The following is an 18,563-nucleotide window of genomic DNA, read 5'->3' as shown; positions in this document are numbered from 1 at the left end:
AACAAACCTCGAAGATAGTGCTGCATTAAAAATGGTTGCACTAAAGTGCGCAAAGCCAAACAACAAAGCGATGCCTGCTGCTTCTTCAGCAACTAAAGCAATGCGATCCTCTTTATCCTAAGGTAGATGGTAGGGGAAATGTTTATACTGAAGTCGTACATTTACAGCAATCTATCTGTCTTCAATAGGGAAGCATGGGAACTTGCGCAGATTGGGCATAGCATCCATAGGTGTGAACGCATCGAGGAACTCGCTGTTCGGTGACAACCAGTCATCAAGGAGCATGCCTTCCGTGAACGCTCCCTCCGTGTCTGCTGGATTGTATTGGTACTCACTTTCTGGGTTCAGTGACCACATAAATCCACCCGCGTACTCTTTTTCCATGAGCACTTGGATTGTCAAGTCCGTTGTGCGCTTCGTCGTCTTCTTCGGATGAGCGTCTTTAGTGTACAAACCTGCAAATTCTCCCAGCAACAGAGCATAATTCTTGTCGTCCGCTAAATATCCGAACATGTCATTCATCGTCCCCTCCACACGTGCAAGCAGATCTTCATCTGACAGCTCCACATACGTCGAGAAGTCAGAAGTCGTGCCGTCTCCATAGAAATATCTCTGTGGTGCCACAGCAGTCGTGTAATAGTGCGGAGCCCAGACCACTTTATTCTCAATAGTGAACTTGGGTTGAGTGTTTCCTGCCTTCTGAAGACCACCACCCCACCAGTCGTAGTACTCGAGTTCCTCGCCACCAATCGTGACTGTATGTGTGGACACTACACCCTCAACGAAGCCCAGCCATTGTGGACAATTCTCGTGCATCACCTTGGCAATTTTCTCACAACCCACAACGAAATCGTCATCGTCTCCAGTCCCCCACGTCGCTTTCTCCGGCTCGTTCTTCAGGTCAAGCCCCATGACGTTCCAATAGTCTTGACCACAGAGATTGGAGGACACAGTGTCAACCGCGTCAAGGAAGTCGTCCTGTGTCACACCAATATCTTCATCGAACCATGTAGCTCCCGACTTTTTGTTGGTGAGTCTGTGCATACTGATAAGCACGCCGATATTGCGGTAAGCCAGAGACTTCACTAGTGTCTGTAGTGTCGAGATGAAGTCGGTTCCGTTGATCGCGCGGTTGCTTGAGAGGTTGATCACACCTTTCTGGGGCGGACTGTTGTTGAGAATGTTCTCGACAGAAACCGGTAGTCTCACTGCGTTGAAGTTGTTTCGTGCCAGGAATGCCGCGATCTCGTACTGATTTTCCGATACCAATGAGATTAGAATTGTCAATATACAAAGCAACGCAGCACTCTTACCGCTGTGGTGCCGTTGTCTGCGTTCTCCCAGAGCCCGAACGGAACTGCGAGGGTTGTCTCCATTCCGAACCAGTTGACACCCTTGATCTGAATTGGTACTTCAGTCCCGTTTGCAGCGACCGCCACAATTTGCCCATTCTTGCTTTGGTAGTCGGGCATCTCACATGCTGCAGTGCAATTCGTTAGAATATCGCCGATTAAGGACTAATTCTCCGTAGCAATACGACAGGTAACTTACTGACGCTGGTATCGTATGACTTGGGGTTGCCGACTTGGCCGTCATCCGAGATAATGATGTTGTCGTCGGTTTTGCCGTCCTTGATCGAGCGCTTGCCTGCCACATGCTGCTCATATTCCATTGCACGCGCAGTACGTGCGTTGTACGTGTCCACCGCTCCTTTGGTAATGAGAAGCATGGCGACCACGACTATCGTGAAAAGCAGTAGCAATCCCGGCCATATCTATCGTCATCAATGCCACACAAGACTCGTCAGCTTCAGCATCGTCTACTGCAGTCCCCACATCACCGACGCACCCTGTACTGCCCCTTATAGTCCGATTCTTCCTCCGACTCGCCCGATTTCCTGGCTATGAGGCGCATGTTCTGAGACGGATCAGTCGAGTAATTCTGCGTGAATCGGTCCTTGTCCGAGTAAAAGGCCGTCGCTGGCATCGTGTGTCGTGCAACAGGAACGAATTCATTCCGAACGATCTCGGTTCCAATTTGCCACGGCGTCATCGGAGTCGACAACCGCTCGCCAGGTCGCTCCACCACGAGACTTACACGATGATCCCTCATCGTCGCGAAATATACTACCGGGTTTCACCAAAGCCACGAGGAATTCGTGATGTTCCGGCAGTGCTTGACAAACTGACACTGGCGAGGTCCTTTACGCTGTCCGACACTGCCATCGTCCGTGACTTCTTATCGCCGCCTGTCACTGGCATGTGCCATGCAGCCACCAGCTGATGCACTGTGGTTCACAACAAGTTGCATAGTGGATCAATGTGTTGATTTTTTCAGTGGCGTAAAATAAACCAAGATATTTAGGGTTATTTGAATGTGGTTGCAGTTAAGCCCTGGAATTTCTGGGTTTGCACGATGTAGAGATCAATTGACTGTAGAGGATGAATGCAAGAAAATGCGATGGGACAGGAATACATTTGGCGAGTGAAGGCGACGGCGCTAATGTGCTGATGTCTTCAGCAACACTTGTCCACGTGTTCGAGCAGCCTGGCGCACTAGAATTTCGGTTCGCATCATGGTAATCAAGTCACTGAATTGTTTGATTCTACCTACCTCGCTCGATCTACATTCTCTTAATTAAAGCTCCTGATCTAGTCCATACCTTTGAGAAACTCCATGTTGGACGTTAGCCAGTCGTCATGTAGCATTCACTCGGTGAAATCCCCTCTTTTCTCGGCAATGTCGACTCGGTATGGTTGCACTTGTACACGCAGGATTGAGTGACCGCGTAACCCTTTCGATTACCTTCGCGTAGAACCCGCCACATAACGTATTTCGTTTTCTTCAACGGGTAGCCGAACACGATATCGATCGACGTTCGCGTTTGATTCGTCGACCTTTATATTGGAGCCGAACTCCTGTCGGCGTAGTGATACCTTTGCGGACTGACGCTGGAATTGTACAGTAGTGAGGAGCCCATACCAACTAGTTCTCCGCACCAGGTCCGCTTTCTCGCGACCATCTCCACCGATCATATAAATTGTCAGTCCTTCCAACCGTGAAGCCCCCTTTCCTCCTCCTCAGAATGCGGTGTCGATAGCTTTGCACCCTTTTGCCAAGGAGTGACTCGTTCTTGGGGTCAAATCTTGGATGCGGCCAATGCACAAGGGATTCGGTAGACTGTCATTGGCACCGGGTGTTCGTTCACCCAACGACGTATAATAGAGAGAACTTTTTCGGAACACAGAATGATGAATTAATGTACTGGACGAGTTATGGTCTCATTTGCTGTCTAGCATTCGTCTACCGTCCAGCCACCTACCAAGTCCACTCCAAGACCCGCGTCCGTGCACCAACACGAGGCAGCACACAGACCAGCTCTACGCTTTCTCGGGAAATGAAACGATAGCAACTCTTCAACTTGGTGGTCCAGTAATTCCGGTAGTTTATAACGCCGCATTTACTCTTCTTCCTCTTCCTCCTCCGACTCAGAGCCCTCAACTTCCTGAGGGAAACACGGGAACATCTGAAGGTTTTCCATCTCGTCCAAAGCCGCCATGCCTTCCACGAAGACCTTGTTTGGGGTGAGCCAGTCATCGTCGAGTAAACCTTCCGTGTAGTGGCCGTACGTGTCAGCTGGGTTAAATTGGTACGCACTTTCGGGGTTCAAAGACCACATATAGGCACCGGCGTATTTCCCCTTGAGCATGGCCTCAATAGTGAAGTCCGTTGCGCGTTTAGTAGTGAGTTTCGGGTGGGCGTCCTTACCGTACAAGCCAGCAAACTCGCCCATAACCATGGCAATGTTCGGGTCTGCCTCAATTAAGTACCCAAACATCACATCCATAGTCTTCTCGATGTTATTTTTTAGTTCGTCGTCATCGAGTTCCTCGTAGCCTTCCAGTGCACCCTCAGCACCCTGCGTACCGGAGGCATAGAAGTACCACGCTGGACTCACACCAGTATTGTAGTAGTGCGGCGACCACACGAGTTTATTCTTGATGTCGAAAGTGATGGGGTAGTCTCCCGCCTTCTCCATTCCTCCACCCCACCAATCGAAGTAAACTCGATCAACCTCACCGTTAAGAGAGATCGTTCCGGATCCAGCAATACCTTCAACGAATGCCAGCCAGTTAGGACAACCTTCCAGCATCCTGTTACCGATCAGAGTGGCTCCCTTCTGCCAGTCTGGATCCTCGCCACCCCATGAACACTCGTGGGGCTCGTTCTTAAGATCTAGACCCAGAATGTTCCAGTATCTGGACTTGCACAGATTCTTGGTCAAGATGTCCACAGCGTCGAGGAATTCGTCCTCTGATACGCCCAGATCTTCACTGAACCAGGCACCGCCGGACTTCTTCGGGTCCAAAGTGTGGAGACTGATCATGACTGTGATGTGACGATAGCCCAGCGCTTCGACGATCGACTGGATGGTCGAAATGTACGACGTGATGTTTACAGCTCGGTTGGTGTTTAAATTGATCAGAGACTTTTCCGGGGCCACGTCGTTCAGGATGTTCTTAATGCATAAGGGCAGACGCACACTATTGAACTTGTTGCGAGCCAGGAAGGCCGCCACTTCGTACACGGACGTACCGTTGTCCATGTTTTCCCAGAGACCGAAGGGGATGGCAAGACCTGTCTCCATACCGAACCAGTTGACTCCTTTGATACCTACTGGTACCTCTGTGCCGTTCTTGGAGACGGCAACGATCTGGCCGTTCTTGCTTTGATAGTCTGGCAGTTCACAGCCCATGTCTGGGTATTTCTTTGGGTTACCGACCTGTCCGTCGTCCGAGATGAGGACTTGGTCGTCGTCAAGTCCGTCCTTGATCTTGCGTTTGTTAGCTTGTTGTTGCTCGTAGTTTTCTCGGTTCGCATGGATCAGATCGCTCGTTTCTTTGGCCTGCAGGACGATGATCGTCACAGCGCCACCGATGATAAGTAGAAGCAACAAAAGCCCAGGCCACGTCCGGATGCGACCTTTGTAGTCCTTCGTGGTCTCGGGCGGCAGGTCGTCGAAGTCTGCGGCCTTGAGCATCGTCTGGCGGTGAGCGCCCACGGCTCCACCTCCTTCAGTTAGACGCGGACCCTGCGACGAGTCGAGGTGGGCACTGAAGTTCCCATTCGAGAATTCGCTGGACCGACTGAAGCTCGTATTGGCCGGGTGATCGTCCGCCGTGTTCGCCATTGGACGAGACACCTCCATTGAATCTTCAAGAGGAATAGTCTGCTGTTCGAAGCTCGGCGCAGAATCAAGAATGAGGAAGTAGGTGCCACGGGAGGACTCTTCGGGCAAAAGGATATCACGCGTGATATGGGGTCTGAACCCATTGCGAAACCACTGCCAGAGAGAGCCTGTCCTTTGCTGTCCGTAACGAGCCACTAGTGCACTCAAGTATCCATTGCAAATGAGAGATACTCATGCAACACAAATAATCGAGTGGCGTCGGAACTGGAGAGGCATGCTTCGTGGCCAGATTATCGTTGGAATCTCACTCCTAAAATATAATTCAGCTTCGAAGTACTAATCGAGTTGATTAAATCAACCATTACCAGTTTGGATTTACCATTTATCAACAATGGGAGAATATCATTTCATAGAAAAGTACGTGGACCACATACAAGGTGAGGACGTGGACGGTCCACGGTGGACCACAATTATTGGGACAATAGATCGAATATGTGTTCCTCTCAAAAAACGATACTTTATTTTTGGTCACGGATGATATTCGGAAAGTTCATCCGTGACCAAAAATAAATTAGGCAGACCTAGTGAATTGATGCCGTACAGAGTTTGAGCTGGCAAAGTCTTATGGGTGGCCAAAATAATTATTCCTCCAGTGCCAACACAGATAGTTCGTGTCGTCTCCAAAGCTCGAGGATCTTTCGACTCTTTTAGGTGAACGCCTAACAGGAGAATAATATCGCTACCATCGATCAGGTCATTCAAACGGCGCCAACTATCAAACATGCTGACAAACAAGTGCATCATATCTATACCGGCGAAGATAGCGTAGAAAGTGTATTCGCGGGTATCATTACAGAATCGCAAAAGAAGAAGAAACCACACTTTAATTTTATGTTGAGGATATCGGCACTATCATCGTATTTCCTGTATACATAATGATGACGTCGTACTTTCAGGACTTTTTTTTTAGTTAATTCAGCATAAAAATAAAGGATGTCTGCAAAAATGAGGGATATAATTTGATCGATTGTGATTATACAACCTTGTTGAGATAGCGCATATTCGAACACATTAGAGGAAGCTGGTGCTGAAGAGCAGGAACTAACCACACCGCACTTCATTTCCAATTAGCATGCTAATCTCAGAAAGATTAGAAGTATTATTATTTATGACAGAGAATATCATGTTGTATTGGATTTTGTATTGAGCAAATTCGGGATTCCAAAATCCAATAATCTCGCCATTACAAATGATGGAGATTCTCCGAAATGATTCTCCATTGGGGAATCATTTCTGGGAGTTGCAACTGTAGCCGAAGTACTTTAAGGTTTAGGATGCTGTCGTGTGCGCTACAAGTCGTAGCTAAGTACCACGAAGCTTTGAAAATTTTCTCAAGGAAATCATGTAATATACTTCGAAGTAGACCATTTCAACTATGCGTGATTCCTCATCTACTCGGACGACGATGAGGACGTCTTCTGAGGGAAGCACGGGAACATCTTGAGGTCCTTAATATCGTTCAATGCGGCCATGCCCTCCATGAACGCCTTGTTCGGCGTGAGCCAGTCATCTTCCAGGAGACCTTCGGTGAACGTGCCGAAGGTGTCAGCAGGGTTGAACTGGTATGCACTCTCCGGATTAAGAGACCACATGTAGCCACCAGCGTACCCTGCCTTGAGCATGACCTCAATGGTGAAGTCGGTCGTACGTTTTGTGGTTTTCTTCGGGTGGGCGTCCTTACTATACAAACCAGCGAATTCTCCCATAACCATCGCCGAGTTTTTATCCACTCCAAGCAAGTAGCCGAACATTTTGTCCATGGTTATCTCGACATTCCTTCGCAGCGTATCGTCGTCGAGCTCCACGTAGGTCTTAAACGCACCCGACTCGTCCTTCGCACCTGTGGACGCATAGAGATACCAGGCAGGGAAGACGCCCGTATTGTAGTAGTGAGGGGCCCAGACCACCTTGTTCTCCGTGGTTAACTCAACAGGGTTTTTCCCTGCGTTTTCGAGACCACCACCCCACCAATCATAGTACGTGTCAGTTCTGTCACCAACCGAGACGGTGCCCGAGCTGGCGATCCCTTCAACGAATGCCATCCAGTTCGGACAGCCTTTGAGCATGCGGTTGCCAATGAGAGACGCTCCCTTTTGCCAATCCGGGGCCGCACCGCCCCACGAACACTCGTGCGGCTCATTCTTGAGATCCAGACCGAGAATATTCCAGTACTTTGAAGTGCACAAGTTCTTGGTAAGAATGTCGACGGCACTGAGGAATTGCGCCTCCGTCACATCGAGTTCATCGCTGTACCAAGCACCTCCCGACTTCTTTGTGTCCAAAGTGTGGAGACTGATCATGACCGTGATCTTGCGGTATCCAAGAGCCTGGATGATCGTCTGAAGCGTGCTCATGTACGTCGTAATGTTGATTGCACGGTTTGTATTGAGATTGATGAGGGTTTTCTGAGGAGCGGTGTTCTTGAGGATGTTCTTGATACACACAGGCAGACGCACACTGTTGTACTTGTTGCGTGCCAAGAAGGCTGCGACTTCATATACTGAGGTACCATTGTCCATATTTTCCCAGAGTCCGAAGGGGATGGCCAGACCGGTTTCCATACCAAACCAATTGACTCCTTTGATACCTACTGGTACTTCCGTGCCATTCTCGGACACGGCAAAGATCTGGCCGTCTTTGCTCTGATAATCTGGCAGTTCACAGCCCATGTCCGGGTACTTCTTTGGGTTACCAACTTGTCCATCGTCCGAGATTATGATTCCGTCATCCGTTAGACCGTCGTTGATCCTGCGACGCTCTTCCGACCTGTTCTCATAACGAGATTGTCTAGTGGTAGCGTCGTTGTTCTCACTAATGGCACACGCCGTAATGATTGCAGCCGCTCCACCGACGATCAGACACATAAGAATAATTCCTCGCCATGTCTGTCAAAAGCCGATACTACGCGTTAGTATTCATTAAGATGAGTAGACTTCCTACATAATGCGCGTACCCGGATCCGGCCTTTGTAGTCTTGCACGCGTTCTGGCGGTAAATTGTCGCTCGGTTCCAAAGCCATGAGTTTCATTTCGGTCTGTCGTTGACTCATAGTCTCTCGACCAGACTCGGAAATAGGACCTTGCTCCATATAAGCGCTTGCTCGGCCACTCGTGTACTCGGAGTTCCTGAAGGTGGTAGCAGGAGGATCTGTCGAGTCCGCAGTTGCAGAGGTCGACTTCGGTATCGGCCGAACCACGCTAACCTCCATGTTTAGGCGTTAAGGAGATGGAAAAGATACTGGAGCTACCTCGACAATCCAAATTGGAGAATGAATCGTAAAAAAAAGGTTTGGGACGAATCTCATCTCGAGACGGAGCAGCATGCGATTGTTTCGCACTTATGGAAGCAGGTTTCAAGCAGTTGCCGGTAGTTAATTCTGGATGAAAAAGTGGGTAGTTTCCGCTAAGTAGTAACGGATGCAGCTAAGTTACAAGAAGAAATATTTCGAGTTCGAAATGATACATTTTTCTCGGTTAACTACATCCCAAGAGCAAAAAAAGGTAAAATAGAGAAAACGGCCTAAGCAGCTTACTCAGACCCGGCGTCGCTCTCCACCTCCACTTCAAAGCACGGGAACATCTTGAGGTCCTTAATGTCGTCAAGAGCAGCCATGCCTTCCACGAAAGCCTTGTTGGGTGTGAGCCAGTCATCTTCCAGCAGACCTTCGGTGAACGTGCCGTACGTATCAGCTGGGTTGTACTGGTACGCACTCTCCGGGTTGAGCGACCACATGTACCCACCAGCGTACCCTGCCTTGACCATAACCTCGATGGTGAAATCGGTTGTGCGCTTCGTAGTCTTCATCGGGTGGGCGTCTTTGCCGTACAGACCAGCGAATTCCCCCATAACCATGGCAGTATTAGGGTCCGAAGTGACCAGGTATCCAAACATTTTGTCCATGGTTTTTTCGACATTGTTGCGCAGCGTATCGTCGTCCAGTTCAACGTAATCTTCACGGGCTCCTTCGGCGTTCTGGGTGCCAGAAGCATAGAGATACCAGGCAGGACTCACGCCGGTATTGTAGTAGTGAGGAGCCCACACGAGCTTGTTCTCGACGTCAAACGTGATCGGATCGCCGCCAGCATCAGCGAGACCTCCGCCCCACCAATCGAAGTAGGTGTTCTCTTCGCCATTGAGTGTGATCGTGCCCTTAGAAGCGATACCTTCAACGAATGCCAGCCAGTTGGGACATCCTTCCAGCATCCTGTTACCGATCAGAGTGGCTCCCTTCTGCCAGTCTGGATCCTCGCCACCCCATGAACACTCGTGGGGCTCGTTCTTAAGATCTAGACCCAGAATGTTCCAGTATCTGGACTTGCACAGATTCTTGGTCAAAATGTCCACAGCGTCCAGGAAATCGTCCTCTGATACGCCCAGATCTTCACTGAACCAGGCACCGCCGGATTTCTTCGGGTCCAAAGTGTGGAGACTGATCATGACTGTGATGTGACGGTAGCCCAGCGCTTCGACGATCGTCTGGATGGTCGTAATGTACGACGTGATGTTGATGGCGCGGTTGGTGTTCAAATTGATCAAAGATTTGTCCGGCGCCACGTCTTTTAGGATGTTCTTAATGCACACGGGCAGACGTACACTGTTGAACTTGTTGCGAGCCAGGAAGGCCGCCACTTCGTACACTGAAGTGCCGTTGTCCATGTTCTCCCAGAGACCGAAGGGGATGGCAAGACCTGTCTCCATACCGAACCAGTTGAGGCCCTTGATACCCACAGGAACCTCCGTGCCGTTCTTAGCGACGGCAAAGATCTGGCCGTTTTTACTCTGGTAATCGGGCAGTTCACAGCCCATATCGGGATATTTCTTGGGGTTGCCCACTTGTCCGTCGTCCGAGACGATCACGTTGTCGTCGTCAAGTCCGTCTTTGATCTTCCGACGGTTCTGCGCTGCGTTCTCGTACCGCTGGGCGTTGATGTTCGCCTGGTCCTGCACGTCGATGGCGTTGATGGTGATGAGGGCCACAGCGGCGGCCACGATGGCCAGCAGCAAGAGGAGACCGGGCCACGTGCGGATGCGGCCTTTGTAGTCCTTGGTACGCTCTGGGGCCGCGCCGAGGTCCGGCTCGACGGCCATGAGCTTCATCTCGGTCTGTCGCTGGCCGCCAGGGCCGTACATGGCGCTCTCGCGGCCTCCAGACTCGGTGAGACGAGAGGATTCCATGGCTTCGCGCGTGTACTCGCTGTTGCGGAAGGTGGAGCCGGACACGGGCGCGCCGCTCATGGAGCCCACCATGGGGCGGGAGATCTCGGCAGCCTCCGCCATTCTACGCTACAGCTCGAGTCGGAAGGTTAGAGAATGGGGGGATTGCAACAAGCGTGCAATAGGCAGCTTTGTATTGACTTGCAAGTGGCAGAGAGGCCAGTTTGTCGACATGCGTCCTCAGTGTGATAATGACCCGTTTACGCACGCTTCGGACAGCAAACACAAATTTTTCCGCACGCTGAACTTGCAAAAAAAATCGATGGCCAAGGCAACTTGGTTTTTGGTGCTGCCTGGGCTCATGGAGGCATGCTATTGTGTTTCCAGACGAACATGGTACGCCGTTGTTGGCAACGCGTAGTGAAAAATGGCCGTTCGGACTGCATTAATAGTACATAACTTCAGCATTTATTAAAATTGAAAAAAAATACAGCTTGGATTAATCCAATCGAATACAGACCACGTCACCGTAGGATTCCAGGGGTTCCTCAGTTCCTCAGCTGCATGAATCCACTGAACGTCAGGCAGCGGCGACAGTGTCGAATTGCCTCGTGTTGCCGACACTCGATCGCAATTAGGTATGCCTTCGATTCTGAACTTTGAAACGGCCGTAAATTGTAGGATGCCGCTTCATTAAGCAGTCGCTTGCCTGGCTCAAACCCTCACGTTCGATGAGTGCAAAACACATCCGCGCCGCACACCGATACGTGTAACATGACAACATGACAGAGTTTGCATCTCCGCTGGATCGATCTGAAATGCAAACCCAAACGTATCGTTGGATTGCCAACCGAATTCTGGGTACTCGGTATAATATAAAAGTAAAATATGTGACCAAAGTATCAGTTCATGTACATGTCTCTAGGCTGCACCTCAAATACAGCAGAACCTACGGCGTCGTAGGAGCTTCAGCGCCACTTGCGCCACCCTCACTCGTCTCTTCTTCAGTAGAGCTGCCCGTAGACGCCTCATTCGAGTCATTTGCCTTCGTTTTCACCGCGTTGTTCTGGCCTTTGCTCTTGCTGGACGGAGCACGTTTGCGTTCCTGCTTGGCCTGTTCTACACGAGCCCGTACTGCCTCTAGAGGAGCGTAGCTGGCATCGTCCATGAGCGGCAACAGAGCGCGACGCAGACTGTTGTACATATCTGGATAGAGACTCTCCTCTTGAGCCAGCATCTTCTTGACTCGGTGACGCTCCTTCGGCTCTTCGAAGCACGCGGGACAGTTCTCGTTAATTACGGGTAGACGCGAGTCATACGCGAATTTCTTGAGCTCAACCTCACGCACATAAGCCAGAGGACGCAGAACTTCCACGTCGCGCTGGTCATTCCAGTACTTGGCCTTCATCGTACGCAGCTGTCCGTTGTGCATGGCCGACATGAAGAAACTCTCGGCCAGATCGTCAAGATGCTGAGCCAGGACCAGCTTGTTGAAGCCGAATTTACGGCAGCAAGAGTATAAAACACCGCGTTTCATACGCGAACAGTAGCTGCACAGCGAGTCCCCGTTCATCTCACACGTCGCACGTTCAATGATGTTCTCCGACAGATAGTGATACTCCACGCCCAGCGCTCGCATGTATTCCTTCAGTGGACTCGGGTCGAACGACGGCGTCTGTGGGTCCACCGTCGCACAGGCGAGTTCGAAGCGGACAGGAGCGCGTTTCTGGAAGCGCAGGAGCACATGCAACAGACTGAGCGAGTCTTTGCCGCCCGACACACCCAGCAGCAGTCGATCTCCTTCTTGAATCATATCCCACTGCATCAAAGCCTGACCCACCCAACGCAGGAGTTTCTTCGGTGGAGTGGGGAACAGCTTGGTCTTTGTCGTCTTTTCCGTCATGGCTGTGGTCGTCTCCTGTACCGTCGTTGCCGTCGAGCAGGTCGGAGCTGTACGAACTCCACAGAGGCCAGTGTTGCAACTGACGTTGGTCTGTGTGGTTGCTGGAGTTTCAACATCAGTGGCATTGGTCGAGCGAAGAGGGTACTTGCCTCCAGTCTCCCGGCCGTTATTGGTGTTAGCTGGAGCTGGAACGGGACACGTCGTAAGTCCACAGACAGGAGTAGAGCTACGAGGAGTGACATCCGTCCACTGATCCTTCAGCTCTCCCGTTAGATACCGTGCAGGTTGGTACGGACCACGGATAACTTCAGTCACGGTTGGTTTTTCTCCCTTTTTGAGGGCTTCCACCGCCTCGGAAGGATACACGAACCAACGTAGAGCTTCGTCGTCCGTCTGCTCCAGCATCTGTGCAGCCGACGCCGCCACCACTTGAGAAGGAACAGTCTTTGCACTCACTTGATCCGCTAGTCGACGTGCTTCAGCCAAGTTCTCAGCTCGGTGAACAGCCAGCGTTCCCTCGTCGTCCTCAAGACTCTTGGATCGCGTCTTGTCCTCCAACGCCGTGGCGAAGTGAGAGATCCACTTGCGGTCCGGGAACTTGGTGAAGCGCGTCCAGTGTTTCCACACGCCACTCTTGTGGTTAAACTTGTACTGCGGCAGGAACTTCCAGCCGTCCGTAGCCACAACGTTGACAGCACTCAGCACGTACTCGAGCTCTGCATCGCTCATAAAGTACGGGAAACTCATACGTGTGAAGCCAGGACGCAGCATCTCCTTCTTGTCGATCAGAGCGCTTTCCAGTGCCAATACATCGCGACGTGCTAGACCCAGCAGACGCGTGGCGTACGGACCGGCACATTGACAGCCACCGCGTGTCTGGACTCCGAAGAGATCGTTCAGCAAGGCACACACGAAGTTGTAGTGCAGGAAGCGGTCGCCGAAGCGCACGAGGAACGAGAACACGGGGATCTGCTCCACCGCGCTGTCTTGACGTCCTAGCAGCACGATGTTCTTGTTCTGCTGCAGAGATTCACGCACGCGCTGCACGTTACGTCGCTCTAGAATCATAATGTTCTTGGTGCCTACACGCTGCTTGAGTTCGAATGCAAGACCTAGACGGATACTGCCTAGAATATCGGGAGTGCCGCCCTCTTCACGCTCCGCCCGGTTCGACAGATAGCGGTGATCGTTCTCGGTAACGAAGAACACTGTGCCGCCGCCAGGAACCGTAGGAACTGCGTTTGTCAGCAGACGCTTCTTGACAATCAGGACACCAGGAGATCCCGGTCCGCCGATAAACTTGTGGCCGGAGATGAACACGGCGTCCTTGTAGACGAACGGACGGCGCGTCTCGTCCGTCACCACGGGGTTCATGTCGATGTTGACGTAGGGCGCGCACGTCGCGTAGTCCCAGCAGGCCAGAGCGCCATGCTGATGCAAGAGCGCAGACACGGCGTCCACGTCGGCGAGCACGCCGGTCAAGTTGGACGCGGCCGAGAAGGCTCCGATCTTGAGTGGACGCGCCGCGTACATCTGTAGCTGCGTCTCCAGCGCCTTTAGATCCATCTGTCCGTGCTCATTCTCCGGGATTGTAACGATTTCAGCCGCGCTCTCACGCCAGGGCAGCAGATTCGAGTGGTGCTCAAAGGGACCGACGAAGACGACGGGTTTCTGGTCGGGCAAGGCGTTGATGCTGAATTGTTGCAGCCCTAGAGCCTGTACGAGCTTGTTGATGGCGCTGGTGCTGCCTTGACCCGTGAATAACACGCAGTCTTCGGCGCCACGGCCCGTAATCTTGGCGTTGACAGCCTGTGCTACGATCTGGCGAGCTTCGTGACGGAAGCACGTGGTCTGTAGGCCTGTGATGGACGTCGTGGTGTGCGTGTTGCCGTACAGAGGCATCACCTCTCTGTTCAGATAGTCCTCCACGCATTGCAGCGGCTTGCTACTGGCTGTAAAGTCAGCGTAGCATAACACGCGGGACCCAAACGGAGACTCGAATAGTGTCTGGCGGCCCACGACGTTGCGCGTAATGAGATCCACAGCTTGTTGCGCGGCGGCGGAGAGCGGCTGGTCGGGAGCGGTCTCCGGCGGAGGCTGCTCGTGGATCTGGGATGTTAGGTCCTCTTCCAGCTCCTCGCAGAAGAAGCGCGCCGACGCGACTTCGTCTTGCAGCGCCATGAGATCGATGAAATGAGATCGATGAATGGAGCGGAAGAGATGTGGAATTATGATTCCGTCATCATGGCAACAATTGAATAATTTTAAATAAAGACGAATTAATTTATTTTAGTACTTCAAATAAATACTGCATTTTACAAGTAGAGATACTTGTAAATAACAATCATTTCTAATTAATTTATTAAAGCTTTTTGATATTTTAAAAATTATCAAGAAAATAATTTTAGCTTTTGCTAAATATTTATTCAATTAGAAATGATTCTATTATTTTCCTGTAATAAGTTTTGAATTTCTGATTGACTATTTTTAAAAGTATTTTAGTAGTTTTAAAATGCTATTTAAGAATTTTGCAGTGCATCTGTAATTTATCCGTCATTTATTCAAGAAGTAAAATTCTCTAATAGCCAAAACTGGAACTGAAAGAAGCAATTTCACGCAGTCAAGTACGAATTACGACGAAAATTGTGGTGGCTGTAACTTGAAACCTACGTGTGTTTCAAGGCCCCACGTACGACTACTATTCTTAAAATACAGTCATCAATATGTACACAGCGCTAATTAACCATAATAAAATAATGAGAGCTTCAAATAATGGTTGACCGCCGAAAAGTGTCGATTGTTCGCCTGATCGTGTTAGATAACCTATGCTAAAAAATGATTTTAGAAATCTAGTGGAAATTTCCTGGTAAATAGTCCAGTATTTTATAAACACTATAAGACTGTTCATCAGAAAATATCGTGAGGTGTATTCGTACTTGGCTGCGTGAAATTGCTTCTTTCTGTTCCATTTTTGGCCAATAGAGAATTTTACTTCTTAAATAAATGACGGATAAATTACAGATGCAAGCCAAAAAACCACAATTTTCGTCGTGATTCATTGTTTTCACTGATTTCCACTTTTTCGTAAGATAAACGAACAGTAACTCCAATAGACCCGGAAGAACTTGGAGCCTTGAGCTTGCAGAACATATTTTCCTGCTTAATATGGCCATGCATTCTGGAGATTCGATTTGAAGTTTGCATCGCTGAACGGTAATTTGGCATTCACCGAAATCGGTGTTGTTCACCTTGAAGCTTGAGGCCTGCCTTAGTGATGATCACTCCGATAAATCCGTCACATCAACTTTTGCTAATGGGTACATGCACTTCAAGCAAATGACCAAGCAGCAGGAAGCAATTGAATCTGCTGGTTGAAGGCCTTGCCATCTGTGATCGGTGGTGTGCTTGACTCACCTGCGTTGGAAGAACAAAAACGTTATGCGGCATACCGTTCCTGTTCTTATGCTACATGCATTAACATGTACTTCGAAGTAAAGTTCAACGACAAGTCGTAAGGCTCTAATATCAGTGAGCTGCATTATTTCATGTGTACGCTGAAAGTTTACTACTAAAACAAGAAACCACTACGCGTTGTCACGCGCTCTGCTCGAGCGAGTGACGGAATTCCGATCGTCCCCTCCTCCACTCTAGTGTACGCCTTCCGTCTACTGGCACTTCTGTGGTCCGCCGAACACGGCGCACATCGCTTCCTCCTCATTCAAGACGCTCTTCTCCACGTCTGTCCTCTTGTCCTTCATAGCTTCCAACTCTGCTTGCATGAACATCTTGAGCACGAACCGCCCCATCAGACTGCGCTTCATCGTGCCCAGGGACGGCACGCCCTCCCATATCTTGTGAACCGAGCCGTCCAGGTAGCGCTGGGGTTGGCACGGACCTTCAATCTTCTCTGCGAGCGGCATCTTCTCACCCGTTTCCTTGTAGGCGGCGACGGCCTCGTGCGGGTACACGAACCAGCGCAGCCACTCGTGTGCCGGTACCAGCTTCTGCCCTTCCGAGAACTCCTCGGCCGATACAGCCTCCTTAATACAGGCGTCCGCCAAAAGAGCAGCCTGTTCCAGGTTCTCGCGGCGGTGGACAGCAATGCTACGAATAGGAGCGGTGCAGACAGACTGGCGCACCGTATCCACGTCGTCGAGCTGCATGCTAGCCAGGAACTTCTTGGCCGGGAACGGGGCGGTGGCCCGCGAGACGTGACGCCACGCCCCGTTGTGAGGATCGTACTCGTACTTGGGTAGGAATTTCCAGCCGTGATCGGCCACGAAGTTCACCGCGTCGAGGATGTACTCAACCTCCCCTTCGTCGGCGAAGTACGGGAAGCTCATACGGGCGACACCCGGTTTCAGCACCTCGTCCTTGGCGACAACTGCGTAGCCCAGAGCCGTGATATGTTCACGACTGAGACCAAGCAGGCGAGCACCGAAGGGACCGGCACACTGGCAACCGCCACGGGCCTGGATACCGAACAGGTCGTTCAGTAGGGCACACACGAAGTTGTGGTGCAGGAAGCGGTCGCCGAAACGGACCAGGAACGAGAAGATCGGCAGCTGGTCCACATTGTCGTGGCCGAGCAGGATAATGTTCTCGTTCTTGCCCAGCACCTCGCGGACGTGACGCACGTGTTGGCGTTCGAGGTCCATGATGTGCTTGGGACCAACACGTTGCTTTAACTCGAAGGCGAGACCAAGACGGATACTGCCCAGAATGTCGGGGGTGCCGCCCTCCTCACGTTCTACCTTGTTAGCTAGGTAGCTGTGGGCCTTTTCAGTAACGAACAACACGGTACCGCCACCAGGCATGGTGGGCACCTCGTTGCTCATCAATTTCCTTTTGACTACCAACACACCGGGGGAGCCGGGACCACCCACGAACTTGTGGCCGGAGAAGAAGACCGCGTCCTTGTAAGCGGCAGGGTCCTTGGGGTTCATGTCCACGTCGACATAGGGGGCACAGGTGGCATAGTCCCAGCAGGACAGGGCGCCGTACTTGTGCAGCAGCTTTGAGACCTTGTCGACGTCTGCCAGCATGCCCGTAAGATTGGAGGCAGCGGCGAATGTACCGATCTTAAGCTCACGGTTCTGATAACTTTGAAGTTGACGCTCGAGCTCCTCCAAGTCGAGACCGCCAGTCTTGGCCTCAGGGATCTCGACCACATCGACAGCGTACAGCTCACGCCACGGTAACAAGTTGGAGTGGTGCGAGAAGGGGCATGTGAAGACGACCGGGCGTTTGTTTGGACGATGGTGGCGACGCATCGTGTTGAGACCAAGGGCAGTAATGAACTTGTTAATTGCACTGGTACACCCTTGACCACTGAACAAGACAACGTCACGAACTCCGGTGCCATGGAGACGGGCGTTCACCGCCTTGCCAATGATCTGGCGAGCCTCTTCACGGAATGAGGTGGTCTGCAGACCCGTGACCGACGTGGTGGTGTGCGTGTTACCGTAGGTAGGCATGACCTCGTTGCGGATGAAGGTCTCAATGCTCTCGATGGCCTTGCCACTGGCTGTGTAGTCGGCGTAACACTGGGCTTTGGTGCCGAACGGCGTCTCGAACGGCACGTTGCGACCGATCATATTTTCGGCAATATCATGCAGTAACTGCTCATCCAGTTCATGTTCTTCTTCTTCTTCGACTTGGACGTCGTCACCACCGTCGACCGATGAGATGTCGGTGGCAATGGAGGTTCGAACAGTCATACGGCGGTCAGCCTCCTTCATGACACCAAGAGCAATCTCCGTATCAATGTCGGTCGTGGGGCCATCGGTGATGCTGTTGGAGCTGGACGACGTCTCCGACTCGGTATCACGCTTATCTTCTTCGTCATCGGTTTTCTTCTTCTGCTGGTCAATGCGTTCAGCCTCAAGGTCAATAGACGACGTGTCCGTCTGGGCCAACGGGTTAGTGGAGCTGGACGACAGCAGGTCCTTGTCCTCCATATCTTCCTTGACCGGCGGCTCAACGGCCAACAGGCTGCGACGCGGCAGCGAACTCTCGTCAATACTGTGGCGCAACATGGATACTTTAGACAGACGAAGCGAACGCGCACTCGCTCAGGAGATCGCCAACCGCTAGACACCTTTACGTTTGGTGTGAATTTCGGAAGTGGCAAGCACGGCACCAAGTGTTTTTCAGCGGGTGCCTGCAGAGGTCAGGCATCTCGACTAGGAAAGCTTGGCCGCTTTCTGATTGTTGAGGTCCGGAGACCGGGATTCAAGCACGCCATGCCGCTGC

At 51.3% G+C, this 18,563-nt stretch overlaps 6 protein-coding genes across 8 annotated transcripts; all 6 read right to left on the bottom strand.

The window, feature by feature from the left end:
* Positions 1-6: 6 nt before the first annotated feature.
* Positions 7-2,389, bottom strand: PPTG_03847 (hypothetical protein). 3 transcript variants are annotated; one of them, XM_008897616.1, is made up of 4 exons: positions 1,849-2,389; positions 1,552-1,774; positions 1,314-1,480; positions 7-1,251 (listed from the first exon to the last, which is right to left on the bottom strand). In XM_008897616.1, exons 1-4 carry the CDS (start codon positions 2,110-2,112, stop codon positions 172-174), a joined length of 1,734 nt encoding a protein of 577 aa, XP_008895864.1. In that variant the 5' UTR covers positions 2,113-2,389; the 3' UTR covers positions 7-171. The 3 variants fall into 3 exon arrangements, with proteins under 3 accessions (XP_008895864.1, XP_008895866.1, XP_008895865.1); XM_008897618.1 differs by having other exon boundaries at positions 1,552-2,389; XM_008897617.1 differs by having other exon boundaries at positions 1,314-2,389.
* An 843-nt stretch (positions 2,390-3,232) lies between these two features.
* On the bottom strand, positions 3,233-5,313 carry PPTG_03846 (hypothetical protein). Its single transcript, XM_008897615.1, has one exon. The coding sequence runs from the start codon at positions 5,207-5,209 to the stop codon at positions 3,461-3,463; it is 1,749 nt and encodes a 582-aa protein (XP_008895863.1). The 5' UTR covers positions 5,210-5,313; the 3' UTR covers positions 3,233-3,460.
* Positions 5,314-6,642: 1,329 nt separating this feature from the next.
* Positions 6,643-8,459, bottom strand: PPTG_03845 (hypothetical protein; the record flags this gene model as incomplete). The annotated part of the gene is made up of 2 exons (XM_008897614.1): positions 6,643-8,136; positions 8,205-8,459. The coding sequence occupies 2 exons, from the start codon at positions 8,457-8,459 to the stop codon at positions 6,643-6,645; spliced, it is 1,749 nt and encodes a 582-aa protein (XP_008895862.1).
* A 320-nt stretch (positions 8,460-8,779) lies between these two features.
* PPTG_03844 (hypothetical protein) lies at positions 8,780-10,528 on the bottom strand (the record flags this gene model as incomplete). Its single annotated transcript, XM_008897613.1, has 1 exon — positions 8,780-10,528. One exon carries the CDS (start codon positions 10,526-10,528, stop codon positions 8,780-8,782), a length of 1,749 nt encoding a protein of 582 aa, XP_008895861.1.
* Positions 10,529-11,354: 826 nt separating this feature from the next.
* On the bottom strand, positions 11,355-14,489 carry PPTG_03843 (hypothetical protein; the record flags this gene model as incomplete). The annotated part of the gene is made up of 1 exon (XM_008897612.1): positions 11,355-14,489. The coding sequence occupies one exon, from the start codon at positions 14,487-14,489 to the stop codon at positions 11,355-11,357; it is 3,135 nt and encodes a 1,044-aa protein (XP_008895860.1).
* A 1,297-nt stretch (positions 14,490-15,786) lies between these two features.
* PPTG_03842 (hypothetical protein) lies at positions 15,787-18,456 on the bottom strand. Its single transcript, XM_008897611.1, has one exon. It carries the CDS (start codon positions 18,344-18,346, stop codon positions 15,974-15,976), a length of 2,373 nt encoding a protein of 790 aa, XP_008895859.1. The 5' UTR covers positions 18,347-18,456; the 3' UTR covers positions 15,787-15,973.
* Positions 18,457-18,563: the final 107 nt, after the last annotated feature.

The sequence above is a fragment of the Phytophthora parasitica genome (genome assembly GCF_000247585.1).
Source record: "Phytophthora parasitica INRA-310 unplaced genomic scaffold supercont2.6, whole genome shotgun sequence".
NCBI classification, from domain to species: Eukaryota; Oomycota; class Peronosporomycetes; order Peronosporales; family Peronosporaceae; genus Phytophthora; species Phytophthora nicotianae.
Note: the sequence above shows the minus strand (reverse complement) of the source record. Positions and strands in the feature narration are given on the sequence as shown.